At 44.9% G+C, this 27,477-nt stretch overlaps 1 protein-coding gene across 2 annotated transcripts in view; it reads left to right on the top strand.

The window, feature by feature from the left end:
• Window positions 1–1,825: 1,825 nt before the first annotated feature.
• Window positions 1,826–27,477, top strand: part of LOC126213143 (uncharacterized) — a 41,239-nt gene continuing 15,587 nt past the window's right edge. For both annotated transcript variants that reach the window (XM_049940761.1, XM_049940762.1), the window contains exons 1-5: window positions 1,826–1,933; window positions 12,307–12,475; window positions 12,595–12,642; window positions 17,580–18,171; window positions 22,023–22,163. In XM_049940761.1, the coding sequence (XP_049796718.1) occupies window positions 12,388–12,475; window positions 12,595–12,642; window positions 17,580–18,171; window positions 22,023–22,163 (869 nt within the window). In that variant the 5' untranslated portion in view covers window positions 1,826–1,933; window positions 12,307–12,387. The remainder of the gene's footprint in view (window positions 1,934–12,306; window positions 12,476–12,594; window positions 12,643–17,579; window positions 18,172–22,022; window positions 22,164–27,477) is intronic.

Raw genomic sequence — 27,477 nt, 5'->3', positions numbered from 1 at the left:
GCTATTCACAATAAAGTGCCTGGCAGCAGGTTCAATGAGCCTCATTGGAGCTGTCTCTCTACTGTTCCACTTTGGAACGGCGCGGGAACAACGAGCACTTAAATTTTTCTGTGCGAGCCCTGATTTCTGTTATTTCATCGTGATGATCTTTTCTCCCTGTGTAGGTGGGCGCCAACAGAATGATTTCGCAATCGGAGGAGAAAACTGGTGAATGAAATTTCGTGAGAAGATCCAGTCGCAACGAAAAACGCCTTTGTTTTAATGATGGCCACTCCAATTCTCGTATCATGTCTGCGGCACTATCTCTCCTATTTCGCGATAATACAAAACGAGTTGCTCTTCTTTGAACTTTTTCGATATCATCCGTCAGTCCCACCTGATGCTGGTCCCACACTGCTTAGCAATACTGCAGAACAGGGGGGGAAAGGGTGAGTGAATACACAGACATATCAAGAAGTTTCTGGGCGAATATAGTGAAGGATATGCATGCAATGGGCATTTGGAATCGTGTACTTCGAGAAAGGGCACTTCTCGCTGCAGCAGACAATACTGCACCCTTCAGCGAGCCAAACAACTCAGAAACTGCCCTGTGGGTGGCTGGAGGCGTGTAATACGCTCCCACGTGTCACAGCTGTGCCTCTTGTCGAGGGAGGAGTGTCGAGTGCACGGACGGCGGAGTGAGCCCTTCAGCCCGCTATGTGTGGAGGGCGTACTTCTCACTGCAGGGGTTTCTCGTAACGTCACCTGAGCCCATTCATTCAGGTTACCAGAACATGAACATCGATATTTAACTGAATATTCTCGTCGTCCAACTGCTGCCCTTTCTTTCGAACCTCCACGATGAACATGGTGCGGACACTGCAGTTTTCCAAAATGGCTGGACTGCACCGACACGTTCCTGGGTTTTCGAGCACTCAGACAGCCAAACGCACCTCGACTGACCCTCTAAATCAATCGATCTTAATTTGATAAAAAATTGTCTGACACCATTTGGAACTGTGTGTGAAAAGTAATATCACGATTCTCGCAGTTTGGCAGCTCCTCAGATCTAATCATCACTTATATGGCATACCTGAAGAAACGTGAACTTTCTTTTCTTTATCTGGGTGTGAATCTGAGGGGCCAATGGTCTTGCTGCAGTGGTAACAGCGGTTGCCTGTCAGATCAGTTAAGCGCTGTCGGGCTGGGCTAGCGCTCGGATTGGTGACCATCCGGTCTGCCGAGAGCTGTGGGCAAGCGGGGTGCACTCAGCCGTTGAGAGGCAAACTGAGGAGCTACTCGATTTAGAAGTAGCGGCTCCGGTCTCGGGAACTGACGTATGGCCGGGAGAGCGGTGTGCTGACCACACGCCCCTCCATATTCGCCTGTGGGCTGAGGATGACATGGCGGCCGGTCGGTACCGTTGGGCCTTCGTGGCCCGTTCGGGAGGAGTTTAGTTTTAGTGTATCTCAAGGGAAGGCTCAAATGGCTCTGAGCAGTGTGGGACTCAACATCTGTGGTCATCAGTCCCCTAGAACTTAGAACTACTTAAACCTAACTAACCTAAGGACATCACACACATCCATGCCCGAGGCAGGATTCGAACCTGCGACCGTAGCAGTCGCGCGGTTCCTGACTGAGCGCCTAGAACCGCTAGACCACCGCGGCCGGCCTTTCAAGGGAAGGGACAGATAGGGCACTCGCGGTGGGCCAGTACGAGGCCACCACGGAATCTGACGGGCAGGGGCGACGAGCTGAGAACGAGCAGAAGCGCTATGTTAGGATTATCACGGGCCTGTGGCGTGAGTCGCTGCGCGGTGATACTTTGGACGCCAGATGTGTGCAGAGGTTATCGCTGGCGTGGAGCAGAGGGGACAGGCTTAGGAGGAAAGGCAGCATTCGCGACCGCCACTGTACTGCCAGCTACGGCGCGGAGCGGAACGAGGCGTCTTCGGTAAGTCTCTGCGTATTTCTTCCACCACCGAGCGGTGGCCAGTGCCCCCAGTGTTGATGCGGGTTGTTGTAGTTTTCGGCAAGAGGACTGGTTGATGCAGCTCCCTATACTACTCTGTCCTGTGCCGGCTTCCTCGTTTGCAGATAACTACTGCAACCTACACCCTTTTGAACCTGCTTACAGTGTTCAGCCCTTACAAGGGAACCTCCCCATCGCACCCCCCTCAGATTTAGTTAGAAGTTGGCACAGTGGATAGGCCTTGATAAACTGAACACAGATCAATTGAGAAAACAGGAAGAAGTTGTGGGTAACTGTGAAAAAATAAGCAAAATATACAAACTGAGTAATCCATGGGCGACATAAGCATCATAATGGATACTGTTAGCTTAGGAGCGCCGTGGTCCCGTGGTAGCGTGAGCAGCTGCGGAACGCAAGGTCCTTGGTTCAAGTCTTCCCTCGAGTGAAAATCTTACTTTGTTTATTTTTGTATAGTTATTATCTGTCCGTTCGTTCATTGACATCTCTGTTCACTGTAATAAGTTTAGTGTCTGTGTTTTGCGACCGCATCGCAAAACCGTGCGATTAGTAGACGAAAGGACGTGCCTCTCCAATGGGAACAGAAAACATTTGATCGCAAGGTCATAGGTCAACCGATTCCTCCACAGGAAAACACGTCTGATATATTCTATACGACACTGGTGACGGCATGTGCGTCACATGACAGGAATATGTTGTCGACCCACCTAACTTGTACACTTGGCGAGTGGGTAAAAAGATTCTTCTACCTTGCCCGATTTAGGTTTTCTTGTGGATGTGATAATCACTCCCAAAAAAGTGATGAAAACACAAGAGTTTGTCACATAAACTGAAAATAACAAATTAAAATTTTCACTTGAAGCAAGATTTGAACCAAGGACCTTCCGTTCCACAACTGCTCATTTTACCACGAGACCACAGCACTCCTGCGTTCCCACTCTCCTTAATGTTGCATATCTTCCATTGAACTACTCAGTTTGTATATTTGCTTATTTTTCCACAGTTCCACACAACTTCTTCCTGTTTTCGCAATTGATGTGTGTTCAGTTTTTCAAGGCCTATCCACTGTGCCAACTTATAACTAAATCTGAGGGGGGTGCGATGGGGAGGTTCCCTTGTTAGTATCCGTCTACAGTTCTTAGCCTCCCCCCCCCTCCCCCACCTTCTACTTCCCTCCAATACTAATACAATGCCCCAAAGTAGGACTGTTGATAAAATATCGATATTTCGATATGTTGATATTCTTCCCAGAAATATAGATGTATATCGTGTAACGTACCTGCAACAAATGAAGGCTATGTTCGTCTGTGAAAATAGACTCGATAAGCATTTGGAGCTATCAGCAATCGGAATCTAACCTGAATAGCGCTGTGTGCGTGTAGAATGAGTGTCAGTTTCACTGTCATTAAAGCCCTCAACATATCGTTACATGACAAACTTAAAACTATGTCAGCAGACCGCTCTCCCTTTCGTAAGATGGCAGGTTGTGGCGATTGAAAAGAGAGTAATAAGATTTCTGGGATTAAACAATAACATAGTTGCGTTAAAAAACCATTTATAACGCAACTAATATGCTGTTTCTTCATATGGGCATTCTTTATACACAGCTGCATATTTGAATATGAATTTGCAACTAGTACAGAATCTCCCTTGTGGAACGGAATTTACTGGATTAGAGTACATAACATATAGTGGTGTGTCAGTGTCTCTGATTTGGCCCTAAGTTTTGCACTCACCTCTTTAGATGGCTGCCTTTTTCCGAGTGGTTTACAGGAAATTGCAGCAGCAGCGGTTAAAGCTCATTGTTATTAAGAATGAATGTAGTGAAAAGGAGTTTGATTTGGTTCTGTCAACTACTGAATAACTTGTAAGAATGGATTTCATAAATTAAATCTACTGAAAAACTTCAGAAATCATCATGACCACTATTAGTTTAACAAGTATTAGTAATGGCGAAATGTCTGACAGTCACCTTATAACTATCGATAATGGCTGAGTGCCAGGTTAACAAATTATTTCTATTTCGAAGTTACACTAACATTTAGTAACCACAGCATATTTATGAATTAGATGTAGCACTCACTCCGTCTTCAGGCCACGAGTGGCCTACCGGGACCATCCGACCGCCGTGTCATCCTCGGCGGAGTATGCGGATAGGAGGGGCGTGGGGTCAGCACACCGCTCTCCCGGTCGTAAGATGGTATTCTTCACCGAAGCCGCTACTATTCGGTCGAGCAGCTCCTCAATTGGCATCACGAGGCTAAGTGCACCCCGAAAAATGGCAACAGCGCGTGGCGGCCTGGATGGTCACCCACCCAAGTGCCGACCACGCCCGGCAGCGCTTAACTTCGGTGATCCCACGGGAACCGGTGGATCCACTGCGGCGAGGACGTTGCCGAATTAGATGTAGAGAATGATTATTATTATTTGAAGGATAAGGAGGCCTCTTTAACTGACAGGCAAAACATGGGATTGTTGCGGACTAACAATCACGAGCCTAACCCTGCAATTCCTTTTGCGCTATGCTTGCGGCTTTTACCTTGAATTACATCCTCAAGTGTAGTTAAGCCATCTAAATCTCTCCTGGCCGTGTAAATGAAATCAGGCCTTGAGTGTGGTAAAATCTTCCATCACCGATGTGACGGCAGCGTGACACGTCCTTTGTCTCCGAGCTCTCGACCAACACTACTGAAATTTTACTCTCGCAGACAGACCTCGTCTCACAACAATGCTTAGAATCGCGCTCCCATGTTTCGCCGTCAGATTGTTACTATCGATATCTGAGTGCTTATTTATTTCCACAGAGAATCGCAGAATCTTACACAATGCAAAGAATAGCCTCAAGTTGGCTGTATTATTTTCGATACTCAACGCAATATTTAATCAGTGTAATGGAGAGTTCTGACACACTCCTTACAATCAGCAATATTTTACTCCACGATATATCGATGTCGAAATGGAATATCGGGTGCCGATATTTTTCGCAATTTTCAATAAATATTTCAAATTGTTCTTTAAAAATTGTAGTAAAATGTATGTTTACTCTCCCTCTGTCTTACTAGTTTTTGAGCTTCCATCACTCCAGGCTTTCTCTCTGACGGTGTGAAGCAAGCATATGTGGCACAGAAAGGGGGGGGGGGGGTGAGGGGGGCGGGGGTGGCGATTGAAAAGAGAGTAATAAGATTTCTGGGATTAAACAATAACATAGTTGCGTTAAAAAACCATTTATAACGCAACTAATATGCTGTTTCTTCATATCGGCATTCTTTATACACAGCTGCTGCAAATTGTGCCCAAAAATCTAAAAGACAAGACTGGTCGTTGCGGCGGACAGGGACGTGTGAGAGGAAATGCTGACGTAATCGGCGCTCGGCGCTGCCAACAAAAACTGCAACGTTTAACTCCACCACACAGTTTCGACTCTTCGACTGCCAGTTCGCTGGCGTTTGAGGAAATGAAAGAAACTGGGAAGTCGACCTGAATGGTAGTTGTGTTTCTCAATTTCGTATTTTTTGCTACATCAGTGTGCTTCATTTCTACACTCCTGGAAATGGAAAAAAGAACACATTGACACCGGTGTGTCAGACCCACCATACTTGCTCCGGACACTGCGAGAGGGCTGTACAAGCAATGATCACACGCACGGCACAGCGGACACACCAGGAACCGCGGTGTTGGCCGTCGAATGGCGCTAGCTGCGCAGCATTTGTGCACCGCCGCCGTCAGTGTCAGCCAGTTTGCCGTGGCATACGGAGCTCCATCGCAGTCTTTAACACTGGTAGCATGCTGCGGCAGCGTGGACGTGAACCGTATGTGCAGTTGACGGACTTTGAGCGAGGGCGTATAGTGGGCATGCGGGAGGCCGGGTGGACGTACCGCCGAATTGCTCAACACGTGGGGCGTGAGGTCTCCACAGTACATCGATGTTGTCGCCAGTGGTCGGCGGAAGGTGCACGTGCCCGTCGACCTGGGACCGGACCGCAGCGACGCACGGATGCACGCCGAGACCGTAGGATCCTACGCAGTGCCGTAGGGGACCGCACCGCCACTTCCCAGCAAATTAGGGACACTGTTGCTCCTGGGGTATCGGCGAGGACCATTCGCAACCGTCTCCATGAAGCTGGGCTACGGTCCCGCACACCGTTAGGCCGTCTTCCGCTCACGCCCCAACATCGTGCAGCCCGCCTCCAGTGGTGTCGCGACAGGCGTGAATGGAGGGACGAATGGAGACGTGTCGTCTTCAGCGATGAGAGTCGCTTCTGCCTTGGTGCCAATGATGGTCGTATGCGTGTTTGGCGCCGTGCAGGTGAGCGCCACAATCAGGACTGCATACGACCGAGGCACACAGGGCCAACACCCGGCATCGTGGTGTGGGGAGCGATCTCCTACACTGGCCGTACACCACTGGTGATCGTCGAGAGGACACTGAATAGTGCACGGTACATCCAAACCGTCATGGAACCCATCGTTCTACCATTCCTAGACCGGCAAGGGAACTTGCTGTTCCAACAGGACAATGCACGTCCGCATGTATCCCGTGCCACCCAACGTGCTCTAGAAGGTGTAAGTCAACTACACTGGCCAGCAAGATCTCCGGATCTGTCCCCCATTGAGCATGTTTGGGACTGGATGAAGCGTCGTCTCACGCGGTCTGCACGTCCAGCACGAACGCTGGTCCAACTGAGGCGCCAGGTGGAAATGGCATGGCAAGCCGTTCCACAGGACTACATCCAGCATCTCTACGATCGTCTCCATGGGAGAATAGCAGCCTGCATTGCTGCGAAAGCTGGGTATACACTGTACTAGTGCCGACATTGTGCATGCTCTGTTGCCTGTGTCTATGTGCCTGTGGTTCTGTCAGTGTGATCATGTGATGTATCTGACCCCAGGAATGTGTCAATAAAGTTTCCCCTTCCTGGGACAATGAATTCACGGTGTTCTTATTTCAATTTCCAGGAGTGTATTTTTAGTGGTTTGTTGAGGAGCTACACATACCGCAACACATGTTTTGTTCAGATAGGCCTATCAGGCTCCTCAGTTGTTGTGCTTTTAAGTCGCCGCACCATGAATATTCGTCCACAGTTTTCATTTTTGATTTTTGGCTTATTCTACTCAGTTTTCCTACTTCGAAATTTACGGTATCTTATTCTTACAGTACTGTGATTGGGACTTTTTATCTAATACGTGACGCTCAGAGCAACTCATGTCAAATTTTTATTCAAATAATCTTCCGCAGCGGCATTCCGCACGACATTTTTGTCTGTAATCATCTACAAACTTAAGCGTGCTTCCTTTGGAGTGAGCAAGCATTACTGCTCATAAATGGCTCTACAGCATAACCTCAACACACGTACACAGGCAAATACATATGGGCAACGGCTATCCGTCGTCCCCCATAAAGCGCAAAGGTTCCCACCGAAGGCCGATAGCAACGCGCTTGCATACTTGCGCGATCGGAAACTGATGCGCATGCGCAACCTTGAAGACAAAAAAGGCATCGTGTGGAAGCAGGCAGGCTGCTGGATCGTTGATATACAGAATTTTTAGTAATAAATCAATACTTAAATGTACAACTCTAAAACCGGCAACATTATTTACAATATGGAGGCGATATTTTAATAGACTGGTGCGACGTTATTTTTTCTGTTGATATATCGATACATTCCTTTGATATATCGATACACTTCTTTGATAAATCGATAACCAATATTTTCGTTCTTTTTAAATATCGGTATATGGTATCCCCGATATTTAAACAATATCAATTATATTCCCCAAAGTCAGATTCTACTAGTTTTTCAATTCTTGTGTAACCGATTCGTTTTAGTAGTTCGCGAACACCACTTATTAAACCGACAGCTCGGTAATATTGACACTTGTCAGCCCCTAATTATAATTATTATATTCTTCTTGAACAATGAGGAAATTTCCCCTGTCTCACACATCTTGCACACCAGATGGAACATCTGCAGTTCTGTCGGAACATCGTCTACTCCAGGAGCCTAATTTCGATTTACATCTTTCAGTGCTCAGTCAAATTCATCTCGTAGTATCAAATCGCCCACCTCATTTTCGTCCACACCCTTTTCCCTTTATATAATATTGCCTTCAAGTTCATTATGCATGTATATACCCTCTATACGTTCTTGGCGCCTTGTAGCTTTCCATTCTTTGCTCAGTACTGGTTTTCTGTCTGAGCTCTCGGTATTTATACAGCTCCTTCTCTTTTCTCTAAAGATCTCTTCAGTTTTCCTATAGGCGTATCCATCTCTCATCTAGGGTTATAGATGCTTCCATATTCTTACATTTGTCCTCTAACCTTCCCTGCTTGGCCATTGGCATTTTATTTCAATCTCGCCTGCATCATTTGTTGGTTTTAATATTTTCTCCTCTCATCAATTAAATTCAATATCTCCTGTCATAGCCCAGGATTTGTACTGGTCTTTTTAGCGATCTGCTCCTTACTGCCTTCACTAGTTCAGCTCTCAAAGCTACCTATTTGTCTTCTGCCGTATTCCTTTCCCCTGTTTCAATCAATCGTCGCCTAATGCTCCCTCTGACAGCCTCAACAACTTATGATTATTTCAACTTATCCAGCTGTATCTTACAGCTTAATATGTTGTTGCGAAATCTCTGTCTGACCATTACATAATGAATGCAAAACCTTCCGGTATCTCAAGGTCTCTTCCACGTATACAACCTTCTTTCACAATTCTTCAAAAACTGGTCAGCAGTGAGTAAATTTTGCTCTGAGCAAATTTCTACCAGGCGGCTTCCTCTTTTATGCCTTTCCCTCACTCCATATTCCTCTACTACGTTCCCTTCATTTCCTTTCCTACAAATGAATTCCAGTACCCCATCACAATTAAATTTTTCCTTCTGTTATCTGAATGGTTTATTTTATCTCGTCATATATTTTTTTCAGTTTCTTCGTCATCTGCGGAGCTAGTTGGCATATAAACTTGTGGTGGAGTGATAAGTGTTGGCTTTATTCCGAACTTGGCTGCAATAATGCGTTCACTATGCTGTTCGTAGTAGCTTACTAATATTCCTATTTCCATTTTTATTAGTAGACCTAATTCTGGATTGCCTCTATATTGGTATCATTGTCTATTTATAACCCTGTACTCACCTGGCGAGAAGTGCTGTTCATCCTGCCATAGAGCTTCACCAATACCTCGTATATCTTACCTCAAACTATCCACTCCACATTTCACATTTTCTAACCCTCTTGCTCGCTTAAGTGATCTAACATTCTAGACACATAGATTGTGAGATCGGTTTTTCCTGATGGCAACGTCCTCCTGAGCAGTCCCCGCCCAGAGATCGGAATGGGAAACTGTTTTACCTAGGAATATTTTACCCGACAAGACGCTATCGTCGTTTAACGATACTGCAGAGCTGCATGCCGTCGTGAAAAGTAACGGCTGTCGTTTCTCCTCGATTTCAGCTGTTCGTAGTACCATCGCAGCACAGTCATATTCGTTGACGGTACAAAGTCAGAGGAGGCAATCACAGTTACTCGTTATTTAAAGCGGTGGATGTAGAAATGAGGGAAAGTGAGGAAAAACCAAGTTTTCTTTTTCTCTTGGTGATCAAATGTTTGAGTGAAACGAAAACATAACATCATATCAGTTACACAATGGATATTTGTGCGAATTTTCATAGCGAAACGAAGCGGAAGAAGTGTACAAATGGGTTATCAAATGGACCAGCTTAACATCTAGTGCTGCAAACAAATACTGCGTCTCCATACATTACCTTCACAACTTAAGACTTTAATACCTTTGAAACAATCATAGATATTAACAAATTGTTTTGAACGTTATGACGTTTTGTTTCGTCACTCCTACATAGGAGTCTGTGCACCGTTAGTGGCACGGACAGTGTGTGGTCGTAATTCCATTGCTCTGCAGGTAGGATTGAAGACGTCCATGGTGACATGTTAAAAAGCATCGAGAATGCGTGCCTTCAAGTCCTGTAGGCCTCTACCCGGATCCTTGACACCAGATCGCTTACAAAACCCCACAGGAAGAAGCCCTGCGGTGTGGGGGACAGGGGAACGACGTCTGCGTGAAGCAGGCCGCACGCTGAGCGCGCTCCTGTGGCGTCCGCATTTCATCAGAATTTCAGTTTCAGTTCTGAGTCAAAACTGCGTCACCTGGAAGCTAAAGAAAACTTTATAAGTTATATTGTCACATGCTGAAAACCATTTGTCAATACCCAGTGTAGTTTTAAAGTTATTAAAGTCTTAAGTTACAAAGACAGCTTGTCGACACCTTGTAACTGATTTACTTGAAAATAATCACGATAATCGACAAAATCGTAATTAGTGATTCCTTCTGAATCTGCTTAGTGTATTCATTTCTTGGTTTCCCTCTACGATTTTTACCCTCCACGCCGCCCTCCAATGCTAAATTTGTGATCCCTTGATGCCTCAGAACATGTCCTACCAACCGATCCCTTCTTCTAGCCAAGTTGCGCCACAAATTCCTCCTCTCTGCAATTCTGTTCAATACTTCCTCATTAGTTATGTGATCTACCCATCTAATCTTCAGCATTCTTCTGTAGCACCACATTTCGAAAGCTTCTATTCTCTTCTTGTCCAAACTATTTATCGTCCATGTTTCACTCCATACATGGCTACACACCATACAAATACTTTCAGAAACGACTTCCTGACACTTAAATCCATACTCGATGTTAACAAATTTCCCTTCTTCAGAAACGCTTTCCTTGACATTGCCAGTCTACATTTTATATCCTCTCTACTTCGACCATCATCAGTTATCTTGCTTCCCAAATAGCAAAACTCATCCACTACTTTAAGTGTCTCAATTCCTAATCTAATTCCCTTAACATCACCTGATTTAATTCGAGTACATTCCCCTATACTCGTTTTGCTTTTGTTGATGTGCATCTTATATCATCCTTTCAGGACACTATCCATTCCGTTAAACTGCTCTTCCAGGTCCTTTGCTGTTTCTGACAGAATTACAATGTCATCGGCAAACCTCAAAGTTTTTATTTCTTCTCCATGGATTTTAATTCCTACTCCAAATTTTTCTTTTGTTTCCTGTACTGCTTGCCAATATAGAGATTGAGAAACCTTCTCTCTTCCTTCTTAACCACTTCTTTCGTGCCGCTCGACTTTTATAACTGCCATCTGCTTTCTGTACAAATTGTAAATAGTCTTTCGCTCCCTGTGTTTGACCCCTCCCACCTTCATAATTCGAAATATTCCAGTCAACATAGTGGAAAGCTTTCTCTAAGTCTACAAATACTAGAAACGTAGGTTTACCTCTCATTAATCTATCTGCTAAGATAAGTCGTAGGGTCAGTATTGCCTCACATGTTCCAACATTTCTACAGATTCCAAACTGATCTTCCCCGACGTCGGCTTCCACCATTTTTTTCATTCGCCTGTAAAGAATTCGTGTAAGTATTTTGCAGCGGTGACTTATCAAACTGAGAGTTCGATAATTTTCACACCTGTCAACACCTGCTTTCTTTGGGATTGGAATTATTATATTTTTCTTCAAGTCTGGGAGGATTTTCCCTGTCTCATACATCTTGCTCACCAGATGGTAGAGTTTTGACAGAGCTGGCTTTCCCAAGGCTGTCAGTAGTTCTAATGGAACGTTGTCTACTCCCGGGGCATTGTTTCGACTTAGGTCTACTATTATATTCTTCTTGAAGTCTGAGGGGATTTAACCTACCTCACACATCCTGCTCATCAGATGGTAGAGTTTTATCAGTTATGAACTATGTTACAAAGAGTTTCCCTCATCGCCATGATTTCTGTAATGACTTAGGTTTCATTGTAGCGTGTTTAGGAGATAGCAACAGCAGTATTAGAGTGAGAACTCAATAGTCCCCGTTATATTCCTGAGACCGTGGTTTCTGCCCCTGCCCTTCAGGGAAGCTCCCCCTGGTCTGTTCTCGTCTACCTAAGGCTCGTTTAGCCGACAAATGCCGCTGCTGTAGGCTGGACACCAGCTCGTAATGTTATATTTTTATTGCAGTTCCACGTGAGAATGCAAAACTTGTACCGATTCCACTGCAGATGATATGGGTATGACAAAAGACTATACACAGTTTGGAGAGGACTTTCTCAGAATTAATGTGATGGAAACGGAATCAAAAATTATGAAACTATTTTGGAAATAATAGAAGGAAATAGAGTAGCTGATCAGCCAGTATGGGTACTAGGTAGAACTCTTCTAAAATGATGTAATCGAAGTTAAATTCAGAGATTAATTTATGGTAAATAATTTTCTATAGATCCTGATGAAAGAAAGTTACCATTTCAGCTATATTTATTCATAAAATTGCAGGTTGTTCAACAGAGGTCAAATCTGACGAAGATATTCTGAGGGAACCGTTCTTTACTTGGCCCGACACATTTGTCCTTCATTATGTTCTGCAGAAGCATCACCTGGTTCACCTGCGTTTTTATGGCAGTAGTCATAGCTTCTGACTACAATGACAGAGGTTTCATCACAGGTAAGCCTTTTTCTTTTTCCAGTTGACATAAGTCTCGTTATAACAATAACAAATTTTCAGTAAGTAATGAAATATACGTTCAGTTTTTTCATTGAGATTTGTATGAATTTCTTTTTCAGGATGCGATCCTGAAGTCACAGTTGATCAGTTAAGAACCGGCAGTCCAGGTATGTATTTTTCCCATTATTCCTAAAGACGTTTACCATCTTAAGAAATTCTTTTGGTGCTAAATTATTATATTTTGGTAGTCTCAATACGAAATTTAATAGTCACAGTGCAATCATGTGACTACTATGAACGAACACTGTAACATCATCGCGTTTCCATGTATCATTGCATCTGGTACTGTAGACTATAGTAGTTCGAATGCTATTTATTTATCTGTTCCACAAATCATTAGACAGACAGTCATACCCTGACTTTGGAATGTGTCAGTAGCAATTTCACAAAGATTTACTTGAACAATGTACATCAGTAAAATACATGAACAAACAACAGTTAAAGAAGCTACTAATTATATGAACACAGTTCTGGCATACACGCGTTTGAAGACTGTTCGAGTGTTACAGTAGCAGATACGCAGTGTTCCAAACTCGTTGCAAGAAACACCTACGTGTGATAGGTCACATCCTGGGGAACGGCTTCTGTTAGAGACAAAACATTCGCTGATGCTTCCTAGCAACAGTAGGCGTACTTCAATATTTGACAGAAATGGGGCTGTGAGATTCCACAAAATTAGCAAGGTCTATTAATCAAATATGCGACTATCACCTCTCCCGGTAGACTGATGGAGTTAGTTGCAACAAGAAAACCACAACAACGCGGAGAAAGACAATATAGAAGCGATTTAGAAACTATCATGTGGAACAGATGACTCGACGCATATGAACGTTGCAAAGTGGATAACTCGTTCCCCCTCAGATGCATAACCAGTCTTAAACAACGTCTCTCGTTGTTGGGAAGAGGCAACAAACACTGTTTCTAAAACAAGTTGTTCCCTCTGTCATGGTCTACCTGCCCTACATCTTTGTCTCAAAGACTCTGAAATGCGCTGTATAACCTACACAATGACTACATAATAAGATATTCAAACACACGGTATTTGAATGATGTGCTATCGTAAGTATGAAGCTGATGAGGGCAATCTTTTTGTTTTTCTCATGTGCACGGTGGAGCTATCAAACAGAAACGGTAAGGGTTGCACTGAGGAAGAAGATTCTCTATTTCTTATGTATTAATTTCAGTAGGCAGTGAATCCAAACTTATGAAACCATTGTTCATTCCTTTCATCAATGGAAGATATTTTTGATCTGCAGCCGATGCCACTATTATTTCATGTGAGTACTTGATGTCATATGCAGCTGACTTTCTTAGAAAAATCCCTACGAGTTGTGAAGTAGTGACAAGAGTTCGCAGCTGACTAAACAATTTGCAACTAGAGGTCCTTGGACTTATTTTATGAATGTTCTAATTACTCTTTTCTGGAAAATGAGGAGTTTTTGAGAAAGAGAAATATTCGCTTAGTATTTGTTATATAGCATATAGTGAAAGGTGTGCAGGTAAATTAGGCGACATATTGACTCCACAGTGAATAACAGTAGAAAATTAAAAATAAGCAAAACTGGTGAAGTTTCCTCTCAGTAACGTGTGGTATGGCACCTTTCCAGTTTATTCTGTAATCTGAATGAAGACCCTTGAATGATGTGCTATCTAATTCTAGTATCAGCCGATTATTCTACATAGCTATAACTTGTTTTAAATTGTTATTGCTAGAGCTGAATGCAGTTTATCTTACATAGGTATGTGGAAATGGAGTTTATGGTAAACAGGATCGCAAACAAGAAAAGGAAGTTATTTGTGTGTGTGTGAATGACAGATTTTTTGTCATCCTGTTGGTGTCGTCTGTAAGCACCAATTTAATTCTCGTTGATCTAATACTGCCGTGCAGGCTGTTACACTAAACTGGAAAGAAAAGGGGGCACAGGACAGAACAGAGGTTGGAACACAGTGAGGCAGGTTTTCAGCATGTCAGTAATAGTCACTAATGCTATAGAGCTGAGGGTGAACAAGTATGAAATTGTGAGCAACACAAAGGCTCCAGACAAATCAAATATTGTACTTAATACCAAACACATTTTGTTCGGGTGCTCTACAGTATCATTCAACAATATAAAGTCCGAAACATTTTTCTGAGAGCCAATTTAGCTTTGTTCATAAGTGCATAGTATTAAAGATATTTGCTTCTCCTTATACCAATTAATTATTCTAATAATTTTGAAAAGGTAGGTAGAAATTAAACGAGTCAGTAATTTTCCACATTTGTGATACCCAATTGGAGTCCCTCATGGTTGTGTATGGGTTGCCTATTATAGAACAGGTCATACAATGGCGCATATAATTCTGTTGGAAAATATATGTTTATACTTTAAAGCAAGTAATTGAAACATTAAGTTCAATGAACTTACGAAAATAGTTGATGATAATCAAAGCAAAATTACTTTCATATAAGTTCAATTTTTGTGCCTCTCTCACTACCTGTGAAGCAGGTAATTTAAGCAGCAACATTTGTACACTTTGGCACTGAACTTTGGCACATTTAATGCAGAAACAAATCAACTCGGTCTCCCACACGTTTAGGATGGGGCCCTGCATTGGTTTCATCATCAGGACAATTTTAAGGTTCACACACATGTTTATGTCACTGGAATTATTATTGAAAACCACTCACACAAACATACGGGTCCGCACTATGATACATATCTGAGTTCCTGAAGCAGGCGGAGCAGTGGCGCAATAGTGATGGCAAGCACGTGGCGGCTATCTGGTCTCACACTCCTGCTGTTGAATGCTCTTTATAAATTCTTCTTCGCGACGTATTATCCTTGTTCTAGAGCCACTCCGTAATAACAAGAACACCATAAGACAGCCGAAACTACATCCGAGGCAATTTCAATATAAAATTAGGCACCCTCGATGTAAACCGTGCAATGGCTAGCCACCGACTGCATAACGTGCTCACCCTGTATCCGCCCAGATCGACCGCCAAAACCACCTTTCAGCACGCGCCAGGCCACTTCCGTAGCAGAGCGGCTTCCCTTCACCTTCTATACAATACAAATTACCTAAGCATGAACCAGCATTCAGAGTTCAATTTCTCTTTCTGAACATACATATTTTATAAAATTTCATTATTTTTAACCATTAGTTTAGTTTCCATAATACACATATTACAAATTTCAACTTTCTCTCTGATGATCCAATGACCTTCATTAGTAAAGACCAAACACTTCATAGTCACATACACATAATTACACAGTATAAATTACTTACAATCGATATTAGTGTTACAACCTGTGGAAGCATTTTGACAGAGAAGGAATATGTGTTTGCAAATCATGCACAATAGACGACATTTGTCATCAGTTACTTGGTACAGATATACCTGAGAGTCATATAAGCACAAAGGTAACGAAACTTCCTGGCAGAATAAAACTGTGTGCCCGACCGAGACTCGAACTCGGGACCTTTGCCTTTCACGGGCAAGTGCTCTACCATCCGAGCTACCGAAGCACGAGTCACGCCCGGTCCTCACAGCTTTACTTCTGCCAGTACCTCGTCTCCTACGTTCCAAACTCTACAGAAGCTCTCCTGCGAACCTTGCAGAACTAGCTCTCCTGAAAGAAAGGATACTGCGGAGACATGGGTTAGCCACAGCCTGAGGTATGTTTCCAGAATGAGATTGCTCACTCTGCAGCGGAGTGTGCGCTGATATGAAACTCCCTGGCAGATTAAAACTGTGTGCCCGACCGAGACTCGAACTCGGGACCTTTGCCTTTCGCGGGCAAGTGCTCTACCATCTGAGCTACCGAAGCACGAGTCACGCCCGGTCCTCACAGCTTTACTTCTGCCAGTATCTCGTCTCCTACCTTCCAAACTTTACAGAAGCTCTCCTGCGAACCTTGCAGAACTAGCTCTCCTGAAAGAAAGGATACTGCGGAGACATGGGTTAGCCGCAGCCTGAGGTATGTTTCCAGAATGAGATTTCTCACTCTGCAGCGGAGTGTGCGCTGATATGAAACTTCCTGGCAGATTAAAACTGTGTGCCCGACCGAGACTCGAACTCGGGACCTTTGCCTTTCGCGGGCAAGTGCTCTACCATCTGAGCTACCGAAGTAGAGTCACACCCGGTCCTCACAGCTTTACTTCTGCCAGTATCTCGTCTCCTACCTTCCAAACTTTACAGAAGCTGTCCTGCGAACCTTGCAGAACTAGCACTCCTGAAAGAAAGGATACTGCGAAGACATGGGTTAGCCACAGCCTGGGGGATGTTTCCAGAATGAGATTTTTCACTCTGCAGCGGAGTGTGCGCTGATATGAAACTCCCTGGCAGATTAAAACTGTGTGCCCGACCGAGACTCGAACTCGGGACCTTTGCCTTTCGCGGGCAAGTGCTCTACCAACTGAGCTACCGAAGCACGACTCACGCCCGGTCCTCACAGCTTTACTTCTGCCAGTATCTCGTCTCCTACCTTCCAAGCTTTACAGAAGCTCTCCTGCGAACCTTGGAGAACTAGCACTCCTGAAAGAAAGGATACTGCGGAGACATGGCTTAGCCACAGCCTGGGGGATGTTTCCAGAATGAAATTTTCACTCTGCAGCGGAGTGTGCGCTGATATGAAACTTCCTGGCAGATTAAAACTGTGTGCCCGACCGAGACTCGAACTCGGGATCTTTGCCTTTCGCAGGCAAGTGCTCTACCATCTGAGCTACTAAAGAACGAGTCACGCCCGGTCCTCACAGCTTTACTTCTTCCAGTATCTCGTCTACTACCTTCCAAACTTTACGAAGCTCTCCTGCGAACCTTGCAGAACTAGCACTCCTGAAAGAAAGGATACTGCGGAGACATGGGTTAGCCACAGCCTGGGGGATGTTTCCATAATGAGATTTTCACTCTGCAGCGGAGTGTGCGCTGATATGAAACTTCCTGGCAGATTAAAACTGTGTGCCGGACCGAGACTCGAACTCGGGACCTTTGCCTTTCGCTGGGAAGTGCACAAAGGTGCTGCGTAAAGGCAAATGGCCGCTCAGTGACGCTGTGTTTCAGAGTTGTCTACAACAACAGAACGAGCTCAGAAGGTTGAGGGGAGCACAGCTGCGGACCTGGCCACCCTGCTCGACGCCGGCGATGGAGCCGGTGATGGAGCCGTGGTGACGCTGGTGGCGGGTGACACGAGGCTGGTGGCGCACCGGGCCGTGCTGGCTGCCAGAAGTCCCGTGTTCCAGGAAATGTTCCAGCACGACACGCTGGAGGCCAGCGGCGGCCGGGTCGTCATCCCAGACGTGGAGGGCCCGGTGCTGCGCCACCTGCTGTCCTACATGTACACCCTGCAGGCCCCCCAGCTGCCGAGCGTGGCCCCCCAGGTGCTGGTGGCAGCTGACAGCTACGGCTTGCCCCACCTGAAGGCCGCGTTCGAGCAGCAGGTGGCCGCACAGCTGTCGGTGGAGAACGCGGTTGCCACGGCTCTGCTCGCGCTGAGGCACTCCTGCCCTGTCCTGAAGCAGGCCGCCGTCACATTCATTAAGGCCCACACTCTCCAGGTGGTGATGACGCAGGCCTGGGCAGACGCTGCAGTCAGACACCCACACTATGTTGTAGAGTTAACTCGACTGATTGCAGAGCCACCTGCACAAACCAGGTATGCACATTTAAAGTGTTCACCTATTCTCCCAGATCTGTATATGTTTCTGCCTCTGAACCAGTATTCATCGTTACATCTTAATGTCATGGCCACTAAATTACCTTTGTGGTGCCTGTGCTGAGAAACGTACCTTACTGGCAACTGAAAAAGCTGTATCACATATCTCTCAGTGCTTTGTGCACCTTCTCATATCACGTTCATTTAAACCTCAAAACTGTGTTTATTAGCTGAAAAAATGGTTCAAATGGCTCTGAGCACTATGGGACTCAACTGCTGAGGTCATTAGTCCCCTAGAACTTAGAACTAGTTAAACCTAACTAACCTAAGGACATCACAAACATCCATGCCCGAGGCAGGATTCGAACCTGCGACCGTAGCGGTCTTGCGGTTCCAGACTGCAGCGCCTTTAACCGCACGGCCACTTCGGCCGGCTTATTAGCTGAGAAAGCAGCCAAAAATTGAATATAATTAGTATTTTCTTTAAATGACTTCTTTAGGCACCTATGTATCTAGTGGTCTAAAAATGGACATGGTCACAACCCCAATAAGCTTTTCTTAATGTATTAAGTTACTGGTTTCAGTCTGTTATACCATCTCCAGAACCACACCACGATGGTAGATGGTGGCTGTGAAGAGAGCAGGTACTACACATCCACAAATGCTAACTGTGTAACACATGCTCTATTCACAGCCAGCATCTACCATCGTGGTGTGGTTCTGGAAATGGTAGAAAACATACCCAAACCAGTAACTTTATACATTAAGGAAAAGCTTATTGTGGTTGTGACTGTTCAAAATGGCTTGGCTCTGAGCACTATGGGACTCAACTGCTGTGGTCATAAGTCCCCTAGAACTTAGAACTACTTAAACCTAACTAACCTAAGGACAGCACACAACACCCAGCCATCACGAGGCAGAGAAAATCCCTGACCCCGCCGGGAATCGAACCCGGGAACCCGGGCGTGGGAAGCGAGAACGCTACCGCACGACCACGAGATGCGGGCTGTGACTGTTCATGTTGATATTTAAATAATATATAAACCGCTGTACTTTAGAGAGACATGTTCTCAATAATTACTGAATGTCTAGTGATTATTGAAAATTTGTGTCATGCCAACGTTTATCACAATTTTACAAATTCACTCAAGCAGTGCACCCTTATTTGTAATGATTAACTGTATTAAAGTGCTTGTGGACAATAAATTGTTATTTAGCTTTTGTGCACCTAGTTCCTGAACAAAGGGCTCATTGACTGTGTAAACAACATGAGACACTTTCGCTTTGGACAGAAATATGTGGTGCTGAAGGCAGTCAGATGCAGTGATGTTTGTAGGATGCACCCAGGGCTGTTGAGAGATTTGTCCTTGTTCTGTCCAGTGTGCCAGAACTTCTAAAGCCGTTCACACACAGTAGAATTTCAGGTAGGTTGTGTCTCAGCTGGTGTCCATGGCGAGACACCTATAAATGCCGCCGGCCACGGTGGTCTCGCGGTTCTAGGCGCGCAGTCCGGAACCGTGCGACCGCTACGGTCGCAGGTTCGAATCCTGCCTCGGGCATGGATGTGTGTGATGTCCTTAGGTTAGTTAGGTTTAAGTAGTTCTAAGTTCTAGGGGAGTCCCATAGTGCTCAGAGCCATTTTTGAACCTATAAATGTCGTCATGCTGCATAAATACAAGGTCAAGATTACGAGCAAATATGTCGCTCAGGAAGACTGTAACATGCAGCAGTGCAGTTCCAGGACAGCAAGGTATATACAATTTTCCGTTTTTCTATGTTCCCATGCGGTAAATATTGGTATGTACCAATTTTGTAGCTGTAGTAAGCTTTGTGTGTTACATATATTTGTTTCACTCTGTCCACGTGCTAATCTGGGTGGTAACGTACTCGCCTCCTGTGCAAGTGGGCCCGGGTTCGATTCCAGGCGCGGTTGGAGATTTTTCCGCTTGTGGACTGGACGCTGTGTTGTCATTATCATCGTTTCATCCTCATCACCGGCATGCAAGTCGCCCAATGTGGCGTCGACTGAAATAAGAGCCGGCCTAACTACCCCATATGGGGGTCTGCTGGCCAACAACGCCATATTCACTCTCTTGGTACATGTATGCAACACCACTGCAGTTTCCATAACTAAATTCTTTCAGTCTGCTGTCCACTGTGGCCGAGCGGTTCTAGGCGCTTCAGTCTGGAACTGCACTGCTGCTACAGTTGCAGGTTCGAATCCTGCCTCGGTCATGGATGTGTGTGATGTCCTTAGTTAGGTTTAATTAGTTCTAACTTCTAGGGGACTGATGACTTCAGATGTTAAGTCTCATAGTGCTCAGAGCCATTTGAACTATTTGAATCTTTCAATCTCTTGGATACCACAGGATTAAGGTATAACTTGTAAGAAATACAGGGTGATTCAAAAAGAATACCACAACTTTAAAAATGTGTATTTAATGAAAGAAACATAATATAACTTTGTGTTGTACATCATTACAAAGAGTATTTAAAAAGGTTTTTTTTTCAGTCAAAAACAAGTTCAGAGATGTTCAATATGGCCCCCTCCAGACACTCGAGCAATATCAACCCAATACTCCAACTCGTTCCACACTCTCTGTAGCATATCAGGCGTAACAGTTTGGATAGCTGCTGTTATTTCTCGTTTCAAATCATCAATGGTGGCTGGGAGAGGTGGCCGAAACACCATATCCTTAACATACCCCCATAAGAAAAAATCGCAGGGGGTAAGATCAGGGCTCCTTGGAGGCCAGTGATGAAGTGCTCTGTCACGGGCTGCCTGGCGGCCGATCCATCGCCTCGGGTAGTTGACGTTCAGGTAGTTACGGACAGATAAGTGCCAATGTGGTGGCGCTCCATCCTGCTGAAATATGAATTGTTGTGCTTCTTGTTCGAGCTGAGGGAACAGCCAATTCTCTAACATCTCCAGATACTGTAGTCCAGTTACAGTAGCACCTTCGAAGAAAAAGGGACCAAAAACTTTATTGGCTGAAATGGCACAGAAAACGTTCACCTTAGGCGAGTCACGTTCATACTGAGTTGTTTCCCGCGGATTCTCAGTGCCCCATATACAGACGTTGTGACGGTTGACTTTCCCGTTAGTGTGGAAAGTTGCTTCATCACTAAACACAATCTTTGAAACGAAAGATTCATCTGTTTCCATTTGAGCAAGGATAAAATCACAGAAATCGATTCTTTTAATCTTATCAGCTGCAGACAGTGCTTGAACCAATTTCAGACGATAAGGTTTCATAACTAACCTTTTTCGTAGGACTCTCCATACAGTGGATTGTGGAATTTGCAGCTCTCTGCTAGCTCTGCGAGTCGATTTTCCTGGGCTGCGAACAAATGCTTGCTGGATGCGTGCTACATTTTCATCACTCGTTCTCGGCCGTCCAGAACTTTTCCCTTTGCACAAACACCAATTCTCTGTAAACTGTTTATACCAACGTTTAATACACCACCTATCAGGAGGTTTAACACCATACTTCGTTCCAAATGCACGCTGAACAACTGTCGTCGATTCACTTCTGCCGTACTCAATAACACAAAAAGCTTTCTGTTGAGCGGTCGCCATCTTAGCATCAACTGACGCTGACGCCTAGTCAACAGCGCCTCAAGCGAACAAATGTACAACTAAATGAAACTTTATAGCTCCCTTAATTCGCCGACAGATAGTGCTTAGCTCTGCCTTTTGTTGTTGCAGAGTTTTAAATTCCTAAAGTTGTGGTATTCTTTTTGAATCACCCTGTATATCTGTAGACATTCCATAACTGGTGGTGTAAGTAAATCCTAGTCCCCTGGCCCCCACATGTATACACCTGCCCACGCAGTGTCTCTCTGTGCAGTACCGCAGCCACTACAGAGAGCAGGTCAGCACCCATCACTCGCCCCCACAGCGACTACGGCCAGGCTGCTGTCACAGCCCCACCACACGTGGCAACCTGCCACACCCCTCCACCTGACGATGCCACTGTACGTCAGATGCGGTGAGTTGCATCACTACACGTGCAGTACTTCTACAGTTGTAGTACTAACTATTGTTGCGATAACCAAGAATTTTTTGATGAAGTTGGGGTTACAGCTGTACTGGAAGTTTTTGAGTTATTATATGGTGGAATTTGAAGTTTGACTGGATGTGCGTAAGAGAGATGTACATCGTTCTCAGTGTTTATAGTGTTCATGTTCAGCTAAGAACCACTCTAATGCAATTGCATGGGAAATGTGCCATACAAACTACATCCTGTGTGTTAGTGCGTTTCATGCAGTTTCTGCATTCAGTGATGATTACGGATCTTACATGTTAGTCCTAAAGGAAATGTATGTGTGTGTGTGGAAGCAGGGTTTTAGTGCATGCCATTCCACAAAACCTAGATTTTGTGCTTATGAATAACTGTAGATATAAATGTAAACAGGTTCCCTGAAAGAAATGATGAAGGAATAGTAATCAGACATGAAAGTAGGAGGGAAAAATGAATATTCAGTAGACTTGTTTTGAGTTTGTGTTTGAATATAATTAGTATTTTCTTTAAATGACTTCTTTAGGTACCTATGTATCTAGTGATCTAAAATTGGACATGAACAGTCACAACCGCAATAAGCTTTTCTTAATGTATTAAGTTACTGGTTTCAGTCTGTTATACCATCTCCAGAACCACACCACGATGGTAGATGGTGGCTGTGAAGAGAGTTGGTACTACACATCCACAAATGCTAACTGTGTAACACATGCTCTATTCACAGCCAGCATCTACCATCGTGGTGTGGTTCTGGAAATGGTAGAAAACATACCCAAACCAGTAACTTTATACATTAAGGAAAAGCTTATTGTGGTTGTGACTGTTCATGTTGATATTTATATAATATATAAACCGCTGTACTTTAGAGAGACATGTTCTCAAAAATTACTGAATGTCTAGTGATTATTGAAAATTTGTGTCATACTGATACTTGAATTGGGGTTTCCTGCTTACTGTAAGCATGCTTTCAGACCTGACTCAAAATTTCATTGTCACTCCCGCTACCATCTTGGATTTCCAAACACTGGTATCAGAGTGTCTCCCATGGGATAGGTGGGAATAGCAACACTGGGAGAACAGAGTTGATGAAGGACTGTCATGTCGCTTGTCTTACTACAAAGGATGCATATGAGAACCTCTGGTGGTAGTGTTTGCGAGTCAGATGAAAACAACAGCTGCAACGGAAGTCTGAGTCTGGTCGGCAGGTGTCCTCAGGTGACCTGCTTGCGACGAGTAGGCAATCTTTCAGTTCTGTTGTGGTCGTGGTCGTGTGGAGACGTCTGTGACACTGTTACCGCCAGTTGTAAACAACCCCCTGCAGGTGAAACAGTTTTGCAGGTAACACGAGTACAATTCTGATTCATCTTGGAGCAGTTTTTGCGTAATTCCATCCTAATGTTCACTTTTATTCAACGATCGTTGGTACTGGATATAGACAGTTGACTTTATAGAAGTCACATGACTTCATTGCCAGTGCAATTCATTCAGAAGGCAAAAACACTAGAGTTTGCCTCTTAATAATACTTAAACAGGCCTAAGACTAACAGCATTGAGACTATTCAACATCCATTTTGAAATTAACGGAACAGAATGCTACAAGCTAGTATCTTAACTATCCAATGGGAAACATTGGAGCCAAGCAAGTATTTTAATGTGGTAACACTTAATAAACGTATGAATGGACTTAAGGAAACACATTCCCTCCCATAGAGTGACTGAAGAACTTTGATTACCTACGATGGTCATGAGCAGACACATGTGACCTTTGGATCCACTGTACATTTCGAAGCTTCATGCGGCACAGGTAGAGAACGGAATTACACTCGTCTTGACTACCAATCATAGAAGGCATGCTGAAAGTTTATCGTGAGCAAGAGACCAACAGAAATTTGGCACATAGAAATAACATGAATCATTTGACACGACAAATGGTACATTCTAATAACCAATGATAAGATTAAAGGAAGAACACAATGAGAATCATTTTGTGGGGAAAAAACAGAAACCTCTCAATGCGAAATGATAAAGCAACTAGCAGACCCAAAACACAATGAGTAGTGTTAAACAATTTGCACATAGTGTTCAGGATAACACAATTAATTATGTAACACATACTAATATTGAAATAGGTAGAGCCTCCGTAAGCATCTAGGGTAATTGTTTGAAGCACAGTCAGAAGACGAGGAGGCGACAGATTGTTCGACGTCCACGCCTCATCACAGAATTTGCTGGTCAGAGGCTTTCGTGCTCCACAAAGCAGGATAGGTTTCAATCTGTGGCAGACGTGAGGAGAGAGTGCAGTTCCGGGGTAGACACTGGTGTTTCAGAGCACACCGTTCAGAGCAAGCCGTTGAACGTGAGGTCCACCAGAAGACGACTCCGATGCAACGACATGCTGACTCCACAAAATCTTCAGATACGACTGCAACGGGCGCTGGATCAGGGCGGCTGCACTACATGTCGACATAAACGTGTCGTCTGGTCGAATGAGGGAGATCTTTGGGCACCAGTTTTGGGGCCACAAGCCACCGACCCGTTCTTTGTGGGAATTCCACGGCCGTTGCATACATCTACACAGGAAGTGTCGAACCCATGCCACACAGAATCGTAATTGTAAGCCTGCTGTACTGCAAAGGCTGACCAACAAACAAGTATGCAGGTTTTCAAATCTATTTGCTACTGTATGTGTGTGTGTGTGTGTGTGTGTGTGTGTGTGTGTGTGTGTGTGTGTGTGATAGAGAGAGAGAGAGAGAGAGAGAGAGAGAGAGAGAGAGAGAGGGAGAGGGAGAGAGAGAGGCAGGGAGAGAGAGAGAGGCAGAGAGAGAGAGAGAGAGAGAGAGAGAGAGATGGAGAGGGAGAAAGAGAGAGGGAGAAAGGGAGAGACAGAGAGAGGCAAAGAGAGAGAGAGAGAATATAAATCAATGCAGATGAGTTACATGTTTAGCAGGGATGTGAGTGGTACGGGGAGGGGTACAAAGTCAATATACAGAAGGAGGAGATAGTGAACGGAAACTTAATAGATGAAAGTCAAAAGTGTTGAAAATGCTGTTTAATTGCAGTAAGATTAAGATTGAGGAACTAATAACAGCTGATTATAATAGCTACTGTGGAAGATGACCATGCAGTCAAACATATTATGTGGATTATGAATTATGGAATTCCAAGTAAACAAGAAACTAAAACTGCTGCTGTAACAGAAGCTATGCCCTTGCCAAACAGTTCAGCTATGGTTATGAGCACGCCTGACTAACAGACATACAAAGATATTTTTTATCTCACGAATAAATCAAAGCTAGCAATCAATTTGTGGAATTTGGCACTGTCTATTTTTGTTTCACCTGTAAAAAGGTGATAAATATGATGTACAACATTATAATGGATAACATCTCCACAATAAAAGCCAACTGACAGTAACAATTCTATTATCAATAAAAAACCCAGTTCTACAGAGATTGCCGCAGTGTGCCAAGTTCTGCACAACTGATGGACAACGAATCTCGAAACATTACAAGGGCAACAGGTTTCAAGGATGAAAATGATGTGCTGGGAATATACACATGAAATCAGTTTGTGTATTAACAAGAAAGAAGATTTGTGGAAAACCATACAAATTTTAATACACTCCTGGAAATTGAAATAAGAACACCGTGAATTCATTGTGCCAGGAAGGGGAAACTTTATTGACACATTCCTGGGGTCAGATTCATCACATGATCACACTGACAGAACCACAGGCACATAGACACAGGCAACAGAGCATGCACAATGTCGGCACTAGTACAGTGTATATCCACCTTTCGCAACAATGCAGGCTGCTATTCTCCCATGGAGACGATCGTAGAGATGCTGGATGTAGTCCTGTGGAACGGCTTGCCATGCCATTTCCACCTGGCGCCTGTTGGACCAGCGTTCGTGCTGGACGTGCAGACCGCGTGAGACGACGCTTCATCCAGTCGCAAACATGCTCAATGGGGGACAGATCCGGAGATCTTGCTGGCCAGGGTAGTTGACTTACACCTTCTAGAGCACGTTGGGTGGCACGGGATACATGCGGACGTGCATTGTCCTGTTGGAACAGCAAGTTCCCTTGCCGGTCTAGGAATGGTACAACGATGGGTTCGATGACGGTTTGGATGTACCGTGCACTATTCAGTGTCCCCTCGACGATCACCAGTGGTGTACGGCCAGTGTAGGAGATCGTTCCCCACACCATGATGCCGGGTGTTGGCCCTGTGTGCCTCGGTCGTATGCAGTCCTGATTGTGGCGCTCACCTGCACGGCGCCAAACACGCATACGACCATCATTGGCACCAAGGCAGAAGCGACTCTCATCGCTGAAGACGACACGTCTCCATTCGTCCCTCCATTCACGCCTGTCGCGACACCACTGGAGGCGGGCTGCACGATGTTGGGGCGTGAGCGGAAGACGGCCTAACGGTGTGCGGGACCGTAGCCCAGCTTCATGGAGACGGTTGCGAATGGTCCTCGCCGATACCCCAGGAGCAACAGTGTCCCTAATTTGCTGGGAAGTGGCGGTGCGGTCCCCTACGGCACTGTGTAGGATCCTACGGTCTTGGCGTGCATCCGTGCGTCGCTGCGGTCCGGTCCCAGGTCGACGGGCACGTGCACCTTCCGCCGACCACTGGCGACAACATCGATGTACTGTGGAGACCTCACGCCCCACGTGTTGAGCAATTCGGCGGTACGTCCACCCGGCCTCCCGCATGCCCACTATACGCCCTCGCTCAAAGTCCGTCAACTGCACATACGGTTCACGTCCACGCTGTCGCGGCATGCTACCAGTGTTAAAGACTGCGATGGAGCTCCGTATGCCACGGCAAACTGGCTGACACTGACGGCGGCGGTGCACAAATGCTGCGCAGCTAGCGCCATTCGACGGCCAACACCGCGGTTCCTGGTGTGTCCGCTGTGCCGTGCGTGTGATCATTGCTTGTACAGCCCTCTCGCAGTGTCCGGAGCAAGTATGGTGGGTCTGACACACCGGTGTCAATGTGTTCTTTTTTCCATTTCCAGGAGTGTAATATATGTCAAAACGATAGAAATGGAAATGAATCATATAAAATTACAGATCACGGAATTAAGTGTGGCTATTAATAGCCCAAAAGTAAACTGGTTTAATGTAATCTGGAGTTTCAGCTATTTTGGAGCATAATTTAACCAATGTTTGTAGCGATAAAGCATCATCAGTCCTTCCACTGACCACAACGTTCGCTTACAGAACACAGGCAACACTGTGTTGATTAATATGTGTGGCAATGTCCCC

This window comes from Schistocerca nitens, chromosome 11, assembly GCF_023898315.1.
Source record: "Schistocerca nitens isolate TAMUIC-IGC-003100 chromosome 11, iqSchNite1.1, whole genome shotgun sequence".
Taxonomy (NCBI): Eukaryota; Metazoa; Arthropoda; class Insecta; order Orthoptera; family Acrididae; genus Schistocerca; species Schistocerca nitens.
The sequence above is the reverse complement of the archived record's forward strand: the minus strand, read 5'-3'. Positions and strand labels throughout refer to the sequence as shown.